Here is a 23,712-nt window from a genome sequence, read left to right as displayed (position 1 = left end):
CCGCTCGCACCTGCTCGCGTGTGGATTTCGGATTTGCTGCGTGCAAACACGCAGCGTTGCCGCTGAATTATGTGCTCGATTAACCTCGAATCGATTTCAACCGCGTCGCAGCCGCGTTGATTCGAAAATAATTGTTTTCCGGCTTATGATCCATTCGGGCAACTTCTTTCTGTGTGGTTTGACGTCGTTTGATCCGGTTTGTTCATGTCAAATGTGGGAATTCTAAGAGTTATATCGATAGTGAAAGAGCAAGTTGCAAGTTTGCAATGTTTGAAGAGGTATGGACAAGTGTAAGATAGTTTGAAGGGCAGTTGAAGTGGAAAATAGTTTCTTTCTACTTCTTTTTATTTTTTTGGTGATTCAGAAAGACAGTGTTGCAATATTGGTATTGATATTTCTTTGATTTTCATACGTGTTTTTGTATTTGATAGTAGAAAGATTAGTTGGATTATTTTAACCAATTAATAAGATTGATCATTTTTACCAACGAGTATATTCATTCGCAAACTTTTGGCTTGTGAAGGAAGATGAATGGTTTTCTGCGTTTCATTTAAAATAGTAATAGATTATTTGTATAAGACACATTAAAAATATGTTTAAGTGGAATAAAGGAAAAAGAAAGAAGAAATTACCATTGACTACTTATATTAGACGAATATGGTTTCGTATGGTATAAATGAATTCGTTAGTGAATACAATGAATGACGGAGATAAAGTGTTATCAAATTTTTGGATATTTGCATGGAGATTATTTGGATATTTCCATTTGATCATGCGGAGCTGTATTTACTTTCGTTGGAATTTTATCGAGAATCCGATATTAATTTCATCGAAATAGGTAGTGAGACGCGAAATATCAATCGGTAGAATACTGTGTGCGTATATTAATACTGCACCGTATTTATATCATCTCTACAATTTTAGGATAGCATCGAGTGAGATAATTACTGGTTTTTAAAGATACCCAGCTCATGAAATTATAAGTGCTACAAGTTGGTTCCTCAAAAGCCAATGAAGTTATTTAATTATTTTTTTCTTTAATTAAATGGTTCTGAATGCGAGACGATCTTTTCTCCCTCGTATTTTTAAGATGGATCTTTGTCATTCAAATAATTTTCTTTCTACTTTCGTTCCTTTATTATTGAAAGCAAAATCAATTGACATCTGTCACGTTGTCATTGTCCGTTCGTTACTTTGTTTCATTTTTTAAAAATGATACTTAACAGTTTAAGAATATATTATACGTGTAATTCGTGTTTTGTGATGTAAAATAGTGTATGTGGTGGAATAATGTATAATTGCATTTTTCAATAAAAAAAAATTATCATCGTCGATGTATCAGTAAAAAAGGAATTCCAAAATCATATGGAAAATATACGTCTACGAGTAAAATATCAAATACATTAATTCCTCCAACATCATAGCCTAATTTGGAAGTCCAAGGTGACTCCCAGGAAAAGTAACTTTTATATTTTTCCGCCACGGGGAACAAAATCGTGGAAACGAGCGTGTTGCCTTCTACACTAATTAAAATCGAGAAGTCGTGGAGGACGGGCAACGTAGCTCGACGATATTCTTTCGCGGTTCGCCGACCGTCCAGGAGACGAGAATTGGGTCGCACGTGGAGAGGGTCTGCTTGCCGGCAGGATGAGCAGGTCGCAGTTAATTGGGTCATCGTCACGTCGCGTTTAACGAATGTTTAATTTGTCTCGTTACTAAGTCGGCTCCGTGATTAATTTCGATTAACTACGCTGTCAGGTTCCTGCGTCCTGGTTGCACCCTTAACCTTGTCCATGATTCGTTGATGACTCTCGTTACGAATATCAGAGATCTAACTAATATTTTTTAGGCTGTTTTGTACTTTCAACCTAGTATAGCTAGCATTTTATCGATTGAGGAGTGTTCATTTTAATATTGGAAATATTAAAATTAATAATTGGTACAAAATATGATTGTTCAATTTTAATATAATGGCGTGTTAATTAAATCTAGCAATACAGCGTCGAACAGATAGAATAAAATTTGACAAAATTAGTTTATGGATTTTATCGTACATCGTTTCAATTATTTTCGTAGATCTCTCGGTGCCTACGTGTCCTGCACACTTTAATTACACTTTCTCGAATTCTAAAGTGGTCCGACCATATGTCACTTGATAATTTACTACCTCGTGTCTTTCTTCATCCCATAGCTCCGACACGCTGTGTGATTTTGAATTTCGTCAGAATGCAATTTTTAGGCAATAAGCAAGAACGACCATGGGACCAGCAACGCGTAAAAAAAAGTGGACAGACAAAAATTGCCTACCATTTGTTCTGTTGGAGCGGCACAGTAAAAAAAAAAAAAAAGATGAAAACAGGAAACAACTGAATTTACTTTTTCAACGTTAAACTGAAAATGGGAAGAGAGACACGAAAGAGATTCGTTTCGATGATTTCGATTTCCACATTGAAACGAAGACTCGTGATAATATATAATTAAAGGCAGAGGCACTGATAGATTTTCAACGAGAACCATCAATATTGAGTCGAGAATGATCAATATGATCAATGTCGGTGAAAAATTCAATGACTTTAAAATTTTTCGCTTAACAAATAATTTCCCACCGTACGTTAAATACGTTATTCCTAATTTATATTTTAATTTCATTCGAATGAATTCCCTCTATTTTTCTATTCCATAGTTTTATTTTGTACAGAATAAAACAGTGATATTGTTTGAAATTAGATTCGTTTCGTAGCTTAAGTGATATGAAATCGTTTCTTTCTCTGTTCTGTTATTTTTACCTGTTTCTTTTCCCAATTTCATGACCGGATTTTATCAAGTTTCACCGGACTGCAGATATTAAATTCCGCGTACGACCGAAGTCTCTGGAATTTCGACTTTTCAACCGGCGGCCATAAAATTGTTAACGAATTTCGCTACGTTTTGCGCGACATTCTTTCTCGGTTTGTCAAGCGATCATTTTTGATTTTTATCATTTCAATCGTTTTTACAAAATAGAAATAGATTTCAACGATTTTTGTGCACGAAGAATATGTGTTTGCCTGTGTAATATTTAGCTACGGTTTAGGAATATAACATTCTCTCTTCATAATTTTGTACCTTGCATATTTTAATAAATTCTCATAATCACTTTTTAATGGACAATCTTATAATTTCTCTTCTCTGGTAAGCTTTCAGCTAAATTTCACTTATAATAAATATTCTTCTAACGGCAATCGTTTTCGCGAAATGGAACACGCTCGCGTTTAATTTCTTAAACCTTTTACTCACCTCTGCAGGAAAAGCGTAGTTGTTAATGCGATGCTCCGATCCGTAATCGTTATCCATTCCATAGTGTATGTAGATCTCCTCGAATTGATAATGATAGGCGAGTGGGCCACCTGTTATATTGACTCGCACTTTCGCTTCCCGATCCGCTCTGAATACCAGGAACTGACCGGTGTTGTATAAATGCCCGGAAACCTGAAAACGAAATCAATTCGAAATCTTACTCGTTGGCGTAATCGATCTACCATTCTATCATTAGCCAACTTGTTAAAGTTCTACTTTAAACTGGATTAAATGTGAAAAGGTCTTGTCTCGACTAGAATGGTCTTATAATGGCAATTCATTATATTTCCAATAAATATTTTAAAATATTCCATTTCTGAAATTCCAAATTTCAAATATGATTCAAACGGAATTTAAATAATTACAAACGAACAAAAATGGAAAAAGCTAAAGCTACTGTAAACGAATCTGTATGATAAATTATCATCGTTAATTATTCATACTATGAATTTATTAAAACGTATTAGGCAGAAAATTATTCAAAAAATGATTATGCTGTGTAGATATAAAGTAACATCAACGTAGTTATATCCACAACGTAAAATTAACGTAACATTTTTGTAATCTAGTTGTATCTATAGCGTAAAATAAACGCAAAACGACGGATTTTATCAAGCAGGAAAAGCAAACACGGTTCCTGACAAATGAAAATATACTAAAACCGTTGGAAATGATAGTCGCGTTTGCCATCGATCGAAATCTCGAAAAGGAACGTTTCTTCCATCACTTTCATAACTTTACTGCCTGATAAATTTCTTGTAACTTCGATTTTCCCTCTCTCGTTTCCATATTGTCGACTGGAAACTTCCCCACTCCACCAGCCACAGTTCTCTCGCCCCGTTCCATTTGCTTTTCAACCTAAATATTTTCTACAGTTTGAAATTCGATAAATCCATTTCCACAAGGATACGGTAATTTACGTAAATTTCCATGAAAAATTCCTCACGATATTTTAACGGAAAATATAAGTATAAACGTCAAACGAGCACGTTTCCTCTTTCTTCCTGGTTTCGCGTTATAAACCGTAATTACGAATGGCGTTTTCCTTTCATCGAAACTGAATAAAAGTCGCGATGGTAACGCGATGAAAAACCGGGGGCCCGAAGAATACGCCACAGAGGAAAACACGATCCGACGCGAGATGTATAATTAAAATGGCGTAACTCCATTAAGTCCCGCACGAAACGCAATTATCCCATATTACGCGTGCCGCGCAAATCATTTTCATTTAAATCACCGCTACTCCGGGGGAAATTTTCAATCCAGCCGGCGTCCATTGAATTACTAATCGGCGATCTGCGTAAAATTTCGACCAGCTTGTAGCGGATGTGTTCTACAATTCAAGCAAGAATTAACGACCGATTAAACTGTCTTCAATAAACCTTCTTCGATCGGTTTTGTCCAGCACGCTTTAACGCCCGAAACCGTTCATCATGACTCTACTAATTGTTGCATCGATAACTGCTGCTCTCTCATCATTTGTTTATTGATATCTGGTCATTGTGTTTCTGTGGTACTGACACACCATATAGAATTATTTTCCTGTGTTCACGTATTGCTTTGTTTCGTATAACCTTTATCTAAAGACAATGATGCTTTCATATTAGGATAGTATCAGATATATGTCAAATTTATTTATTTTGTTTTCATGCTATCAATGTACGCCAAACAAGTGCATTTCCTCTTCCTGGTTCCGTGTTATAAAACCGCAATTACGATTTGCGTTTACCTTTCATCGAAATTGAATAAATGTTATCGAATAATTGTTTAAATATAATTAAACAATTATATTTCGTATGATCGTATATTTAATTGGTTGCAATAGTTTTTATAAAATGACTTTTTTGAGAATGATGTAGGCAATGCAAGTTGTCATATCACGATACGAGATATACATATGTCAAATATTATTTGAGCACGCTTTGAACGGAAAGTAAAGAAATAGAAAGCTTTGTATCTGTTTCAATAAAATCTCTTTTATCAAGATCACTTGTAGACAGCGTATCGAATTCGCCTTTTTCTTTGTCATTATATAGAAACAAAAATATGGTTTATTTCAAAAACATAATCTAACTTTATATAAATCTCTCTAGATTTCTAGGAAGCATAATAATTAATTTTCATGCAAGGATATTAAAAATTTATAGAGAAAAATTACAGGATGATTATATGCAAGATAAACGAAGAATACATGTGTGATACGGAGCAAAGCAGTGGAAGTAGTAATGAACCGTCTTTAGCCAGACATATTACTGTGAATTCATTATGCATGGACGTTTCATTCTGAAAATCATTTCAATAGTCCTTTTATTTCTTACGCGTGCATGTATCTTAAAATTTATTACAAATAAATAACATTGTGGAATTAATGTGATCTTTCATTATAATCGTACAACACAATCAAAGTACCGTAAATATAATCGCTCTACATCAGCTATGTATGTATATGGTTGTTATTTTATTGAACAATTTAATTTATAATGATAAATTAATATTAATTTATAATTTATAATTTGTATTAAACACATGATAAAATATTCATTACGAAATATTAATAAAATAGCAAATATAAAGTATTAATTTATGTAAAATATTGTAATGTCCAATGTAAAAGCGTTCCATAACAAGGCTCCGTAAATTTTCATTTACAAATTTAATGTCGCTTCCCTTCCAAATTATTTACCATGTAAATTCGTTTTACAATATTCATTAAAATTCTCAATAAATTATCTTCTCTTATTTATCTACCATTTCTCTTGACACTTCTCAAACTATTTACTCACCACAAACGTATTGTCATTTCCTATCTAAATTATTTACTATACACATTCATACTACAGTTTCATTAAAAATTCTCCAATTATTTTCCCACATGAATTCCTTACAATTTTTCCTGAAAATTCTTAAGCTATTTTTCCCAAAATGAAAAGAAAACATATTGTCACCTCTTCCCAATGATTCTCCCGTAATTCCTAATGATAATTGTTCTTCATTGGGAGATCTTTTTTTGTCAAAACGACGCTCGGAGGAAAAGTTGTAGAAGTTACAGATTTTACCAAGATCGCCAAGATGTTAACTGATACCACGAATACATATGCGCAACAGAGGCGAGAGGAGAAAGGGAAGAGTTCTTTGTAACGAAGTTAATGAAGCGGCCTTTTATACACCGGCGTTACTTCGCGGTGTTTCGCAGTTTCGAAGCCGCGTACAAAGCGTTAATTTCGCGTCGGGTTCGTAAGACCGGCAGATGAGCCCTGTGCACGGTCAAGGCTTTACTAAATTTCCTCCCTCTCAAATTCCTAAATTACCTCCCACGCGACTCTATCTTGAACTCTGTGGCTCTCATCTTCGGTCTTTTCCACCACGGGAACGTTTCCCTTGCTGGCGACCTTCTAATTAGTACGCCATCAGCAAAACGAAACGTTGGTCGAATTCTCAGATCTGTGAAATCACGTGTAATTCTCATCTCGTTCTTGTTAATAGTCGTGTGCCGAATATACATACGTGAGCCGAAACGATGGAAAATAACATAGTGGAGTCTTATGAGGCATTTCGTTTCAGTTTCATTATTCGTTATCTATTATATAGAACAAATATAGATTCGATTCCTTTATTCGTTAAGAATAATACCATGTGGATTAAACATAGATTAAATATTCGGTTTCTCTATTCATTAAATGCTACTGATCAAAGTACAGATTATTTAATAAAGTAGTCTCTGTTCTTTTTCTTTTTCCCAAAGAAATTTCAGACAAAAATAGAAAAATATTAACATGGACTACGTTTAGGTACAAGATAATTCTGGATTGTGTTTACGGTTATAATTAGATAGCTGAGTTTTACATATTCATGTGAAACGTAATGCCGAATCTTTTGATTATTTTTAAATACCCAATTGTACCTTTCTAATGTTATACCAATCTCGAACAAAATATGAGAAAATTCTCATTGGCACGCGTGACTTCTCGTCTCAATCTTACGTTAAACGTCCTCTTCCAACGTTACAGAACGTTTTCCTTTGCTGGAACGAGAGATCCAGGTTAGATTGAAACATAAAAATCCGAAGATTACAGTAGTTTCAAAGATACAGAGATACGTAGATTGTGTGAAACGATTTATTCAAGTCAGAGAAATGTCATATCTTTCTTTAAAATCCCCATCTCAATTAACCACGACACAGCTACGTTATACCAGTTCCATAAATCAAACTTAATCGAGTGAAACGTTCTTCGAATCACGACGCGACAATTAAACGCCACTAAACATAAATCTTTCACAAAATACTCATCACGAAATCCCAAAGCAGGCTGCGCTGCCTGAAGGACGAACAATGTTGTTTGACAGGTTCGCGACACGAATTCAGGCTTGCACGAATTCCGGCAAGTTGGGTAGGCCAATTATCGAGGCGGCAGAAACACGGGGGTGGTCAGGGGTGATCCCCTTGATACCTTGGTAATTTCTTCGCGGCAGGGCGGCTGACGGGACAAGGAGAACGTGTTTCGGGAGCTACGAGCAAGAAAGGGCGTGAACTCGTCCCTCTACTGGCGGATAATTGATTAGGCATTTAATTGGACGGAATAGCAAGGCCAGACACTGTGCGCCGTTGTCGCCGTTCTCTCTCTCTCTCTCTCTCTTTCTCTCACTCATTCTCTCTCACATACACACTTACTGGTTGAGCGAAGAACCAAGGGAAGAGACGAGAGTTAGAGGTTCCGACGAAGTGCAAGACGAGGCCGGGAAGTCCATTTTCTTGTACGTCGCGAGAAGCTGAATTATAGCGTCATCAGTTAGAAATAATGAGGTAACCTCGGGGAGAAAGCAGCCGCGGACGACACGTCGGCAAAAGTCGCCGGCAGATAACTTATTATTTTGCAATAGATTTCCGCGCCTGGCCCTGGCCGAGCTCTATTCCGGCCAACTTCATACGCTGTGCCCTGACTCTCTTCCACTCTCTTCCATTAAACATGTCGCCGTTTCCGCTTCGTCGCGCCCGTTTTTCTTTCGCTTCGTTCCCTTCTTTAACCGGTTTATTAAGTTTCCTTCGATTGCCGATGTTTCCTCTAGTAAATTGTATTTAATGTGCGTTAGGTTTCTCTGCTATTTTCTTTCCCTGCGTTTCCCTTATTTCCCTTATTTTCTCAACTTCGTCCCTTTCAAGAATTTGCCATTTATAAAACTTTATATTTTTCGCTTGCGATAATTCTGTACGCTGAATTTCTTAATGAATATACCAGTTTCTGAAAATTCGTTCTATCTCGTTGCCACTTTGACTTTGCTTAATTATGAAATTTTTAATTTTTAATTTTTAATTTGCCTTTTAATAAACAAAGACTGCTAGTCTTGCGAGACAAATTTTCACACAAAATACGAACAAAGATATCGCACGTATTAATGACGATTCTTTCATATCTGTTTCAGATCGAAGAAGCTCTATAACGATAAAAAGCACCAATAAATGAAAAATGATCGAAAACCATCAGCCGAATATTAGAATAAAAATTCGGAATGAGAGCCGGAATAAATCTTAGCTCTTCGTCGAGTCTTTTCGACTTGAGCGAATATAAATCCAACGACGCCAAGAAGTAGCATAACTCACCCAAAAGAACATAACTCATTATCCCTCCGATGGATCTCCACCTTTCCGATTCTAATTCGCGGATAATCCTCCCTCTTTCTCCCTCTTCTTTTTCATCCCCCTTTCCATTCTCAGCAACTTCGAACTCGGATCAATGAGGCCGTCGCCGGAAGAAGACTCGCGAGAAGCAGTTCTACGAGGCCGAATCTGCACAAAGACCGTCCCCTTGGTTCTTTCCACAAGACCTCCAAGTTCAAACCGTCTTCACGAGCCTTTTCGACGCGTTCCACCCTTTTCCTTCACGAAGGCAACGAACGATAGAAGCAGGAAGTCGTTCAGCCGCTGAACGAACAATCGTCATCGCGAATTCTCCTGAATCGCCGTGTGGCCTCGTGGTTTTGTTCCCCGTGGCGGCGGCTGGAAAATTCACGAGACGAAGAACCGCCACACCATCGCGGTATAATCTTCTTCGTTTCCTTTCGTTCGTCCGCCGGCGAACGAACTTCATCGGCGCATCGGTGATTAGTGCGGCTGGCGAGTTTCTTTTAGCTGAGTTTCGAACATCAAAGGAAAGTTTCGCGCTTTCCATCGATCGAAAGGGTTCGCGGATTCACGCAGAAAGGATTCTTCGCTCTGACGGAGCCGGAATTGTCTCGAGTGTCTCACGGGATTTTGATAGGGTGATGGGTGGTTCTAATGTTACCTTTCCTCCTGATATCGTCAATTTTACTACCTGGAATTTTGACCTTTCGGTGGGTTGGCGAGAAAGTTATTCGTGGAATTATTGGCTCGGAGAAGTGTGCGTTTATTCTTACCATAAAATTTATAGATACTTTTAGCCATTTGGATACTTCATTTCTATGTAGCTTGTGACGTGTGACTTGTATTTAACATTGTGTTTATTTGCATTCAAATGTAATACAATTATAACACGTACAAGGAGGAAACGAATTGTACATAAAATATCAATTAATTCTTAATAAAATGTCAAAATGTAATCCAAAAAGGTGTTCATTTATTACGATGTATAGATATCACTGACAATATTTTCTTCTTGTTAGGTAGATGATACATTTACACTGTACATGTGAATGCGTGTGTAAGCGCCAGGTCTCAGTTGAGACAAAAGACGATTGGAAGCTGTTAGAAGCCAGAAGCTATAACGATCTCACTGTAGATCGTTGTCTCGATGGAAAAATTAAAAAAAAAGAAGAAAAAATTTCATTCTATATTTTCGACTTCTTTTTTCGCGTAGAATCACCCCCTTTCCGCTTATACCACCAGTTACCAACCACCCTGTATATGCATAACTGTTGTGTGTGAATAAAGTAAACTATTTGTATTTCCGAATCCTCTCGATACCTTAACACCTCTGTTCGTAAAAGCAATATCATCATTTCATCTCGTAAATCTACGTCTCTCACTCGATTAAATAAAACTATCCGATCAACAAAGATCCATTGTACGTAAAATCAAATCAACAGAATTTGGAAAGCTTCGCGACTATCCTTGAAAATCTGCTTAAAGCGTGGCGAAATGCAGATGTTATTTAACGATTATACCTGAGCATCGACAACCAAGATGGTATCGCGCCGAGTGAAAAGGAGCGGCGATACCAACGCGGCGCCGGGAATCTGATCGCGAGTTAATTAACAACCAGCCGCTGTTTATACGACAGTTACGACGATTTATATACCGGCCACGTTTCTGGTTTCTCCTGTTGGACTAGAACGCCAAGAGCTTCGATTATTCTCGATGGATAAAGAACGAGGAATTCCGTTTGACTCGAGGGACGCTGACACGCGTATTGCTCTCGCCTGTTATGGCAATCGCTGGTTTTTTTGTGGACGATACTATATACGAAAGTATTTTATGCATGATGCTATATACCACAGTATTTTTACTCACATTTGTAAAAATAATTGTTTTGCACATTGTTGGAATTGGAGAATATATAGAATTTTTGTAAAAGTATTAGGATTGACAATATATTAACTGGAACGATAATTGTTAAACTGCAGATATTTATGGAAATTCATAGTTTTGGTATAGCTGGAATGTCTACGAATCGAGCTCCTTCTATCGAAATTTCGAGTGCTGGAAACAAGAAATAACAGAATGAAATCAAGCCTAAAACGCTACTGATTATATCGACAGGAGATATTCGCACAAAGGCGTGGGAATGATAATTAACTGTAATAATTCTGTCTCACTTCTGTGCACAGTTGATTTCGAGGAGAAGATGCAAGCAGCGAAACTGACGGACAAGGCCGAGTATTTGCTTGGTCGCGGATAGTTGGCGGTTTATTCGCGAACAATGGCCGTGTCGAAGGGAATTCTCTTTCGCGAGGAAAAAGTAACAATGGCACCTCTTTATTCAGAAAGCCGTTGCCCTCAGTAAACGAGCTCCAGTTCGCGAACGAACGTTTACAGAGTCACGGTATTATCTCGGCGAATACATTCAAATATTCGTTGCTATTCCGTCACGATTTCGCTTATCTGTCTGCTTACAAATGAATATCGAACGAAACGAAACGAGTGTCGTGTTTCTTTCTTTTTCTATTGCGTCGGGGTGCCGTCGTATTTTGTATGGATTTGTCGTGGCTGCTATTGATAAAGTTAGGGGCCAAGAGGTGGAGGAAGTGGAGCGGGTTTGCGTAAGTTCAAACGGATGCCCAGTAGAACAGCACCGCATATGGTCAGACATAAGGGGAATAGGATGGTCTCGTGTATTTCCACGCGAGCGAGTAGAATGGATCCGTGTACGGTCGGACGGGGACTGAAATAGAATAGGACAGGGCATAACCCGACGAGGATACAAAAGGATATGGATGGAGCTTTCAAATAAATTGTAAGTAACAATTCCTCCCCTCTGCCACCAAGCAGCCCGTGTTCCGGCAAATATTACGCTGTCGTGTTATCGATCATACGACTATCTTTCTGTGAAAATAGCTAAAATTGCATGCTTCCAGTGATCACGCGAGTAACGTGAGTTACAGAAATTAAGTACGGCGTAGATTTCTTACGGATTCTATTTCTGACTCGTCACTTTGATTCGTTAAATCTTTATAGGTAGAATTTTAGAATTCGTTTACGAGGCTGAAGATCGTAGTTGATTGGAAATTTCTATTCATTTCGATTTCAGTATTAAAGATCGATAAATGAAAGATTCGCGATAAAAGTGATTCTTCTCTTTTCCTCGAGTTTTTAGATAATAACGCATTCTAGTCGTTGGAACAGTCTGACGATATAGTGGAATTGATATCGTAAAAATAATCTATATCTTGATTTATTGTTCAATGAAGATTAATGGATTCTATAAAAACAGTCTTTATCGCGAGCTCCACAATTTCGCGATTCAATTGGATGCCGCTCAAGATTTTTAATACTCATTCGTTTGATGGCTACGTTACTGGGTCAAATAAAAATGGTTATATTGTATTTGAAATGATTTTCCTATTACAAACAGAAAGTAGCGCGTTATTCAATAATCACAAAAGACGTTACACGGTTCGAAAAAGATTGAAATATACTGCTGCGTACACCGAGGCCAGTTAAAACAACAAAAACATTTCACTGAAATATCTTGAACGTATCTTTACCCCATCCAATCTGCCCAACCAATAAACTCGCCAGTAACACCGGAACTGAAAAATACAGGCAGGAGAATCCCTATAAAACGTTCCTCTGGCCGGTTCACAAATTCCACCTCTCGAACGCGTTTCTGCCGTCACTTCGGTTCATCGAATTTTTGTCAGGGCCGGGAAAGAGTCGAGGGTGGAAAGTCAATAAACTCTGAATTCCGTTTCTCCAACCGAACAGAAATATTTCAAAACGTTTCCGGCTAACACAACCATCCTGGGTCACATACGAAACGAGTCACGATGATCGGAAGTCCAGACGTTCGTGGCTCGTGTCCCAATCCGCGGAGAATTAGGATTCTCTTCGAATCGGTTCGGTTTCGATCGCGAAATTACGCTGTCTGACAATTTTGGGATCGCCTAGCGAACGACGAATCCAGTTGAAACTGGTGGAAACGTGCACATGGGCGAAGATCAGAACTAGGACTGCATGTAGGGTGGTTGAAGAGGGATGAAAAAGGGCAGAGGGGATGGAATCGAGAGAAAAGCACGGAGGAACCTCGGTCGAAGACGTACGTTCGACTCGGCAAGTCGGTGGTTCGGTGGTTCGCCCTATTGTTTAATTTAAGTGCCAAAGTTTAAACCAGGTTAAACGCCGTATAAATTCACGAGGTACATGAAACCACCCTTCGACTGTTCCTTTTGCCCTTCGCGTATACCTTTCGTGTCCTAGGAATAGTGGGTGTTGTAAGGGGGATTGGTGAGGATACGAAATGGACCGAGGAATGTATTTAAATAGCGCTGAAACTAGATGTGACGTCACTGCGGCTTCCGGCTCGGGTAGTTAAGGCTGGCGATAGTTAAGGCTTTTATCCGGTTTTTCACTTTGCTATTCGCTATTGGATTATCCTCTGCCGACTACGGACATTTTAAGTCGTTGCTGAATCGGGAGAAGGTTTAGGTTTCCTCGGGATAAAGTTTTCAGTTTCTAAGGCGAAGCAAATTGTTTTACGAAGCTAGCGTAATTATGTAGTTGATTATGTTTCATATACCGTCTGGAGAACAGGAGATGGGATATAGTTAAATAGAAGAGACGCTTTATAATTTATAATTGTCGATACCGTACTACAGCTGGTACTGGAAATCAAATCTATTAAAATACCAGGTTTCAGGGATTTTGTTCTGGCAATTTCATAAATTACAAGTACAAATAAATTAATTAATATGTAAATATAATGAACGCAATGGTACGACAATACTTTTTGTAGCAACTGTATCTACGTATAAAGTATAGTAGTTTATGTTCAAATTTTCCAAACGTTACGTTGGTGTACAGTATTCGGTATCCGCGAGAGATGGCAAATTATCCTTGGATTATTAATGCGACAAGTCTCGCGTGTCCGCGGAATTAATGGGCTGTTTAGAATATTAATTTCTAAGGAAGTACCGCGAAACAGGCCCAAATGGATCTGGCCTGACGCATCCCTGTAATGTAACTATTAATCTTCCGGGTAGAAACGTGCATGTGCAGTCGGGAACCGCGTGACAAAGGGCAAAACCTTGATACCCATAACTTGTCTCGGTGTATTTCGTCCTGTTCTGTTCCCACTCTGAATTACGGTTACAACAACTAAGAGATAATCGTATCGGACTATGTACGAGAGTAAATTGTTCGACAAAAATATCGATTCGAGACTTTATTTAAAGTCAGACAAATTTACTCTAGTTTACGTAAAATATACGCGATTTGTTTTCATTCATATAGCTCCGTAAGACATCGAATGATTTTATGATTTTTCGATATACTCAATGTTTCTGATATGTATTAATAATATGCAATAACATATACATACATATACAGTGGTGAATAAAGGTATCGTTGCACAACAATAATTTTTCTATAAAATCTTTTCCTATATAAATCTAATAGAAAAGGTACGAGGTGAAATGTCTTACCCTTAAATGCGTATTATAATTGAGAATGGTATGACGTAGATTAACTCTTAACTACTATTATGAGGTGTTACAATATCGCAAACGTCGTAAACACTGGCATAATTTCCCTTTCAAGTAGCATGTGACACTAAATGTCTCAGTTATCTCGAATAACATCGAGCCTTGTAATGATACGATATGACTGTTTATGGCAATTTGGATTACAATTGTCCTATTCGAGTATTTCAAAGTTTCACCAAGAATTAGCTTTATAGTAAGTAGGCTGTTTCTCGAAGTTAGAAGTCGAATAAAACTCTAACACAGTTGCTAAAGTTCTAAAAGACTCCAAGGCTAATGTTTATACAACATTCCGCAATACCTTAGTATTCTACACTGACAATTAATAATTCTCTCCTGACAATATGAAAATTTCCATATTACCATGTTACTTAAAGAAAAACAATAACTTTCGTCTCAGCAACCCAAACTTCATCTCGCATTAGTATTCACGATACAATTTCAAACGTAATTCGAAACCCGCTGAACTCTGGAAACAGTAGTTTCAGAAAAATCCACGCAATATTTAGAAGTTCTTGGTTGCGACTTCGTTGTCGAAGGGTCGAACGAAATTTCTCGTGGAATTTCCACGAGCTACGTTTCATCTTTATGCAGAGTGTTTCGGTAGGTTGAAGAGTCCGAGGGGGATGGGTGGTTTGCGAGGGGTTGGCACGAAAAGAAACGCGCATAGTTCGAATTTGTCGGGCAGGACACAAAGTGCCTTCCACGGAAATGCCCGTGAAAAGGTTTAAACGCGCACCCGAGGGATCGTTTGCTCTTCCTCTCTCTTCCCATCTTCTTTCCAACCCCTCGAATCTAACCCAACCCCCCGATGCCAACTTCCCGGAGCCGGAGTCAATCTTCTCAGGCGCAAGTAGCCGCGTTCTCACGAGGCAAGCTCATCGGATGCATTCTACGCTTTGAAACGAACCATGGTTTGGGTTCTGTTCATTGTTTGGTCCACCCTCGAATCATCCCCTCCAACGTCCAATCGCTATCCTCCGAAGGCACAAAAGCGCCTAAAGGGAACAGGTTTCCAGCCTTCTTCCTCACCTCCCGACTCGCATCGGTTAGCCGGCGTCACACGCGTTGTTTAAGTCAAACAATCGACCATTCGCGAAAAAGGAATACCTTTCGTTTCTTTATTATCAGGAATTCGTGCTACTTGATTTATGTCTTTCTTTTTTTTTTCTTTGGAAGTGAAGATAATTTGATAAGGCGTTTCTATTGTGTTTGAAGAATGATTTGGTTAGCTGTTTTTTCAATTTCAAATCGACGGATAATTTTCAGAGGCGTTGCTATCGGGCGAATGAGTTAGTTGATTTGTAATTGTTAGTGGGCTTGTAAATTTACGTGTTAATAAAAATATTAAAGAACATCTTTCCGTTATAAATGACAAATTATGTCTGATTTCTGCTTAGAATTATGTTTTATTCATAAAAACGTTAAAGGACGAGTTTCTATCATAAACGAGTAACAAAATCAAATTTTTATCATGCTTTAATAAAACTCGGTCCCCATAGAATCAAATTTTTAAAATACAATCAGTAGTAGGTAAATATGTCTATCAATTTTTAAAAAGGAGACTACTTTTACAAAGGAAATTAAAACCAGAACCAGAAACATTGTGATAACCAAAAACATTCATAATTATAGAATTCGAAATTACCATAGACAAATTTAATTCCAACTAGCTCGATTCTACTCCTTACGGGTATAAATATGATATAATTCATCTTCAACAGATACGATACGACTCTAAATACGTCGAAGCTCTATAAGTAAACAGACGGTTTTATCCAAAAAATTAGGAACCCGAGTGGCAAGTCATGTAACTCGTTTTTCCTAAATAACGTTAAACATTTTCTCAACGAGTTAAGATTCTTTCATCGAAAATCAAAACTTAAAGCAGCGGAACATACCGCGGAACTATTCGGTGCGCGATTCGAAATCCTACGAAGAAACGCTTCAATTATTTCATTAACGGGTGGCTGACCCGCCAAGAAACAAAAGTCTCGAACGTTTCGCAGTTCTCGGGAAGAAGTATCGCAACACCGTGGATGATGGAGCTGTAGGCGGAAGCGAAACTCAACCGCGGCCAGAAAGGAAAAGAAACGAAGGGAAAAAGAAAAGGGAGGAAATACAAACGACTCTCGGCTAGGGCTTTAAGGCTCGCGACGAGTGTTTGCACGAAAGCTACTTCGCCAAGAGTGTTATTGTTTGATAAACTCAAAAATGACGCGCCTCTGGTTCGTTTGAAGTCCCGCGGTTCGCGAACTGCCCGGAACAATGAAGTCCCTCAGAAGAGGAAACCAACGAAGTCGTTTAATCATCGAGCTACCAAGTACCTTGGCTTTGCGTTATTTTTATTGGCTGCTGTTTGCTGTTTATGTAAGAAACTTTTTCGTGCCCTTTCATTTCTCTGTTTCCTTTAGATGCATTACTCTGCAAACTGCAGTTGAGTTTGTTACATTTTGCGCGGTTTTAATCACAAAACTTCGATTCTCTCCTTTCTGTTTCGTCTTTGTCTCATGCATATATACGTACGTTTATACAAATTTATATTCTCGTGAATATAATTGAAAGAAATTAAATCCAGGTAGAAAATTGGTTTGCAAGTGTATATTTATAGCAATCAGAAAATTATTTAAACAATCAGTTATCCACTACATTGATAAACCCTAATATTTCACGGGACATTTAACGCTAATTATATGTATAAATTTTTAACTTAATAGTCTATTTGTAGTAAATGTGCTGTAACTTTATATACATTTTTCGATTGGTGTAAAATTTTACCAGTATAATCATGATACTCGTGTTTCATTACAGTACCAATGAAATATCAAAAAGTCTTAATATAATATATTGATAAAAATTGTCCACTTTATCAATAGTATCTACATCAAACTAAATTGCTATTCATTGTTGCTATAGGTCTACATGTATATCTAAAATTATCAAAATTTCCAACTAATTCCATTTCCAAGAAATTATAAAATCTGAGAAAAGGAGAAGCAATACGAGCTCGGCTCATGAACCAACGAGCCATTTCTCGCTGAGAAATAGACAGTCTAAAGGAAGTTCCAGTCATGTTCGGGCTGAGCTTCGAATCGGGACTTCTGCTCACGTGCCGGCAATCACCGTGTCAGCTGAGGCGGCCACGTGATTCGTTTCTATCGTATCCACGGTGCGATTAGAGTTAGCACGTTTCGCGTAACAAACGAAAGGTTTCGCCTTTGAGACCGTAGCCAGCACAGCTTTCGCGAAAATCGGACAAAGCGCACGTGGTCAGTGTTTCGCGCTTTTCACACGATGGAACCATCACCACGACGCTCAAACGGTCATGGAACTTTCTTTGAATAGCAGCGAACTCTGGTGAAAAATGGAAAGTCTTTTATTCCCGTTGTTTATTTCATAAAACTAGTACTTTTTAACGTACAGTTGTCGGAATGGTCAAAATCAGTAATTTGTAATTTTTTATTATTTCGCATACTTTTTACAGCCTAGTTGTTGAATATTTTGTATGTTAGAAATATGTAGATACTAGAAGATTTTAATTTGTAGCGTTTTAAGAACATGTTTTACTACGGTATATTGCAATTTGTGTATTGAATAGGAATAATATATTAAATTAATCAACGTTCAGCTATCCATGTGTTAATTTTTCAGGAAAATTTTCGAAAAATAATTGCAGCGTTAACAGCAATTATTTCCGAATTACGATAGAATTGTTGATACTTTGTCACGAAGATGCACGTAAAAACGACCAAGGGAACTACGATTAATTTTAGAAAGGTTTCGGCAAAATCGAATTATCTCCGTAAATTGCTCGTTCCAGTTCTGTTTCAAATTATCGGTCTTCGCCTCGATTCGCTAGATTTATACATCGTCAAAGTTTCTTACCTACTTTTTAATTCAATTCTTCGCTCGATTCAGTTTTGCGACTCCCAATCGAAATTACGTATTAATTACTTTGGCAACTTTCGCATGCTTTTTCAACGTCATTGTAATCAACAAGCAACTCGATATTTTTCGAACAAATCGCTGTCGATCTGGCATATATTGTTACGTGAACAACGATGCATTTGCATGTTAATATGAATTCGGCGATTTTATTTCGGCGTTATTCAGACGAAATTGACGATCGTAATTAAAAAATATATTAATACGCTCTATGTTAATTACGTCTGCTGCAATGGAAGATGGGTGTATTAACACCATCGCGAACGATACCGAAGCTGGCTATCGATGCGCATCGAGTATTGTAAAGTTGGATGAAATTAAAAATTCACATTGGACGTGGACAAATTTATCAGCACATTTATATCCCTAACCTTGACTCCTTTAACCATCGACGTTATCGTCCAGTCGTTTAATTCAAGACGAGGACACTTACCAACTGTTTCGTATGAAATTGTCTACACCACAAATAACAAGTTATAGTAAATGAAAAGATCAATTCTAAAATTCTTTGGAAAATATATAAAAAGATTTTTTATCCTACACATAGGACGACAACACTCACGAATTTCTTCCTGTACATAAAATTATTTATACTACAAGCACAATAATAAGTTATAGAAAATAAAACAATTGCGCAATTTCAAAAATTTACTATAATTATATTTAAATCATCACGATCAAGCAATTTCCAAGAACGAGCCCATTACGAACTTGTTAACAAAGGAGTGAAATTCCTTTCGATTGTGATAAATATTTTATAGCGTTACGTCGGTCAGTAAATTTTCTCCAATTTAACCAAACTGCTTTCGTGGAAATCAGTAATAGAACGCGTCAGTCTCTCCTAAATATTCTTTGGCTCGTGTCGAAGTGTATCGACGTTTATTCCACGGTGGATACAAGCAGCCTTCGCCAAGCGATTTCCATAAAACAATTTCCGCAACTGCACTTTCGCGTCCTAGACGAGTAGACGTGGAATTCTCGTGTCGCGTTACGTCACGCGAATACGCGATAAAGCCATGCATCCAAGAGGGAAACTACAAGAAATAACGTTGTTCGACGAAAGCAACGTTAATCGATCGATCCTGCAAATAAAAGATCTTCGAAAGGTCTTCTATTCTATGAATACTTTATTTGATAAAGAATTATATTCCAAGTTTGATAAATTCGAGAAATGATAGTGAATTACGGTCCCTTGGGGATCAACCGGAAATTTATCGCGACGACGTGGCCTTCTTGCGAAAAATTATAGCAAACGTCACTTGGTGGAATTCTATGTGTAAATATAAGTGCTTTATACCGTTTTATTATTTTCAAATTTATTTACGAAATTAACGATTTAAATAAAGAATTTGTCATTTTTATAATTATTAGAACATTCGTTAGTAAGTCGATTTAATGGCTCGCTAATTAAATTGAATGGCCCGTTGAGAGATTTTAGAGCTGAGATCTGGAGATAGAGATGTCGAGGCTAGCAGGATTAATAACGATAACGAGTTAATATTATTATAAGGCGATCCTGGATTTGACTGTTTTCTATGAAAGCTTCGATCGCAATACCCATTCATAGCTTACGTTCGCAGTACGTTTCATCTTTTGGCGTAGTATCTTGGCATAACAATACATATATCTATTTCGATACTATTAGTAATATACTAAATCGTTACATGTGTGTATCTTTTTTTTACATATTAATATGGGAAGAATATATTGCACAGCAAGTAGAATAAATAATCGCTATGGTCAGACACAGTATGTGTAATATACAATGAATCGAATGAACGAAATAATCATAATAAATATATACACTGCAGTATAAATATTTCACATCAAGTGGAATAGTCGTTTTCTGGCCAGACAAGCCGTACCTTATTGTCTATAAAATTTAATTTAAAATTTAATGCTAATATACCCTTATCTTCGATATATTTATTACATTACTTTCGAAATATTCTATTAACAAACAAAAATCTCTCTTTTTCTATAAACTACAGAAACTTCCCTTCTGAAAAATTTGATTACTCGAATCTCATTATTCACTATATTAATCTTACAAGTAAAACCCTTTCCCCTCTAGAAAACCAATATCTATTCGATCTTTCCGAGCGTATCGACAGTGTCTACGACATACAATCGCACAACAGTGTGTCGTCGAGCCGTTAAACAAATTGCTTCGCCATCTGAAGGGAGAAGAGATACATCAGCTCGACCGTTGCAAGGATTCTTGCAAATTCCAGCTCGCGTTTGAAAAGTGGAACTGCAATCTTTCCCTCGATGAATATTCACCTGGCAAAGCAAACAATCGCCTTTCCCTCTCTCTCTTACTTTTTCTTTTTGATCCTGCCGCGTTCTTTCGATCATTTGAAAAAGTTCCGTGCAATGCACGTAACACATTCATAAAAATGTTTTATGACAAACGTTCAAATATTTCCCAAAGCCATTGAAAGCCGATGAATAGGAAAATATTTCGAGAACAAAATTCCACCCTCACCGTCCCTCGATGCCTGTGTCCTCTCATTAATTATGGTTCGACGATTAATCAAGCAGTGGCTCGTCGTTGTTCGCAAGTCGCATCGGCGAGATTTACAATATTTACGTGACTCGTCACGGCGCCGCAGCGCGCATCAATTTCACAGCGGAAAATGGGCCCCGCGTAAATCGGCCGCCGCGTTAATTTCCACACATGCAATCCACGCGGCGGCTGCTCGATAAAACCAGCCCGACGTAGCGAACAAAAAGCGGAAGGAAAACGAATGACGGCGAAACCGAGCCCCCATAGCCCGGCGCACCGTTGTTATCCTCGCATCTGCGAAATCAATGACCGCTTTTTTCCATTTACCTCGCGGTTGCTACTGCTATCGCTTGATATGCCTGGATGAAGTTTGTTTCGAAGCGAATCTTTAGGATAAAATTAAGCCGCGATTGTGATGTAAATTGTAACAGCGAAATATGCCACCTTCTTGCAAAATAGAATTAACGTTTACTAGTGACATTTTGTAAGTCGCGATTTTCGAGTCATTGGTACTAATACATTCTCTTGTATGCAGTATTAACAGATTTGCTAATAAAAGAAATTAAATTTCTTAGATGAACTCGATAAGTTACAGATCATTGTATTTAACGTAAAATTGTACGATTGTAAAGTAGAAGGTCCACGATCTACGAATTGTGACGCTGGGAAAATATGGGGAATTTTAGAATTTTTTAAGATATTTCCGTAGCCTCAAGAAACTAGTGGCACGTTATAATATGTGATCGTTTGATTGATCAAGCGAGGTTGAGATTCAGATGAACATCCTATGGATGAATCTCAGCTTGGATTGCGGTTAGGTAAATTGAGTAACGAGGGGTTTGAGAGAAGTTTCATGTGGAATTCGAAGTCAGAATTTTCTTTTGCCACTGTTTCTCAATGTTCCTCTATCCATAATTGAATTCGTAAAATTGATATCGTTCTGCCGATAGTGCGAAATATACACGCGTCAGAATAAAATTAATAACTGTATTACGTTTTTATTTCAATTATTATTAAAATCAAAGACTATTTTAAGAGCAAAGAGATTTAAATTAGATCGTCAAATGACAATTATTTCCATTTTAAAGTCATACTATCTATGATATAAGATCGTCAAAGAAGTCTAACGCTGCATATTAAAATCAGTGATTACTTTTAGGGTAAAAGAGAATTAGCATGATTTCACGCTAATTCTAGGGGAACTGAAGAACGAATAAACGTTTAATTATTATTTTCGTGGTTTTAAGGTATCACGAACCAATAAGACGAACGTTAAACAGCCAGATTGGTAATTAATGGATATATTATCGAACTAACGAACTCCCTGGCGTGGTGAAAAATGGATAGAGAGAAAGTGGAGAACGGTCCAGAGTGAATTCAAAATCCATTACTAGCCGGCGACAGCTCTGGGAATAGCCGCGGCGTAGCTACTCACGTTCAACTGAATGCGTCTCCCCGTGATATCAGTCTACCCAGTCAAATAAATCATCCGAAAAATGTTAATTTTCACTTGAATCTACTTCACGTATCTGCGACGCGTCGAACCAATCGCTGTCTGATGTGTTTTATTTTTTAACCTGAGATGGTATTTGTGAGTTTCGATTAAGACGAACGCCATACTTTTTTAGAAATTTTCCTGCGTCTTTTTTTTTATTCATACATATTCTGTTCCTATATTTTTCATTACTTGTTATTATTTCCATTTCCATTAGTCTTTCGTGTTTTATCTTATTTAAGATAGTATCGCTTATTTACCATTTTGCTTCGAAATTTTCAGATAAATTTATTTTATAATTTAAATTTAAATCCATTTATGAGTTAACGTTTAATCGCTTTTTTGTTGGATTTAACTAAAGTATTTTTAAAGTATGAAATATTTAGGAAGAATCCCCTGCTGGGGATACCAATCGATACTATGAAATTTATAACTTATTTAATATACGAGATCCCCAAATGGGGATTGTGAAAGCTAATATTATTTTGTTTCTATACGTGTCATTATTATTAATTTTATTATTATTCCGTGATATTTTAATTATACTGTTCCTCTTTGAAACGCTGTTGTAATTAATGTATTCTTTCCTAGATTAATATGCTCATACAATATATTCCATTTTTGTATTAACGTTCCCGTTCCTTTTATTCTTTCCTAAAGCTCAGATTAAAATTATTTCTACGGTGTTAAGGGGTAAAACTAGATATCTTATGACAGTTAATAAAATGTAAAATGTTTGATCCGAAGAAACATTTCAATTGACTTTTTCACATACATACAAATAACAGAAATAAAATGAACGAAAATTAATGAAAATAAATGAAATGAAATGATTTGATATTACAAGACAACTAATAATACATCTTAAGTTCGAAATTATTAAATAATAATAATATATAAATATAGTATAAGAAATGATATAATATATAAATAATATCATTTTAATAATATTAATTTTAATAATAATACAGATGCCAATTTTGACGTTAGATATAAATTATATCAGAACGTATAATACTAAATAAAGTAAATATCACGAAGAGAGCATCATCTTCATTGAAACAAAGGCGTGACGATAGAAATTTCTGTCACGAATCGACTCGGTATACAATCCTCCTATACTTTTGAATACACGAGCTTACTCAAAAGTCGAAGCACCGCCAACGAGGAATAAAAAGAGAAGAAATAAAGGGACATTGAAGAACACTGGATAAATTACCTTGTGTTTGTCGACCGACACTGGTCTCAAGTGGCGGTC

At 37.0% G+C, this 23,712-nt stretch overlaps 1 protein-coding gene across 3 annotated transcripts in view; it reads right to left on the bottom strand.

Moving 5' to 3' along the window:
* LOC100748441 (carbonic anhydrase-related protein 10) overlaps positions 1 to 23,712 on the bottom strand; it is a 229,351-nt gene that overhangs the window by 50,712 nt on the left and 154,927 nt on the right. For all 3 annotated transcript variants that reach the window (XM_012393923.3, XM_012393922.3, XM_003485494.4), the window contains exons 4-5: positions 23,674 to 23,712; positions 3,277 to 3,468 (exon numbers count right to left, since the gene is read on the bottom strand). In XM_012393923.3, coding sequence (XP_012249346.1) covers positions 3,277 to 3,468; positions 23,674 to 23,712 — 231 coding nt within the window. The remainder of the gene's footprint in view (positions 1 to 3,276; positions 3,469 to 23,673) is intronic.

Source organism: Bombus impatiens, unplaced genomic scaffold (genome assembly GCF_000188095.3).
Source record: "Bombus impatiens unplaced genomic scaffold, BIMP_2.2 scf_0060, whole genome shotgun sequence".
Taxonomy (NCBI): domain Eukaryota; kingdom Metazoa; phylum Arthropoda; class Insecta; order Hymenoptera; family Apidae; genus Bombus; species Bombus impatiens.
Note: the sequence above shows the minus strand (reverse complement) of the source record. Positions and strands in the feature narration are given on the sequence as shown.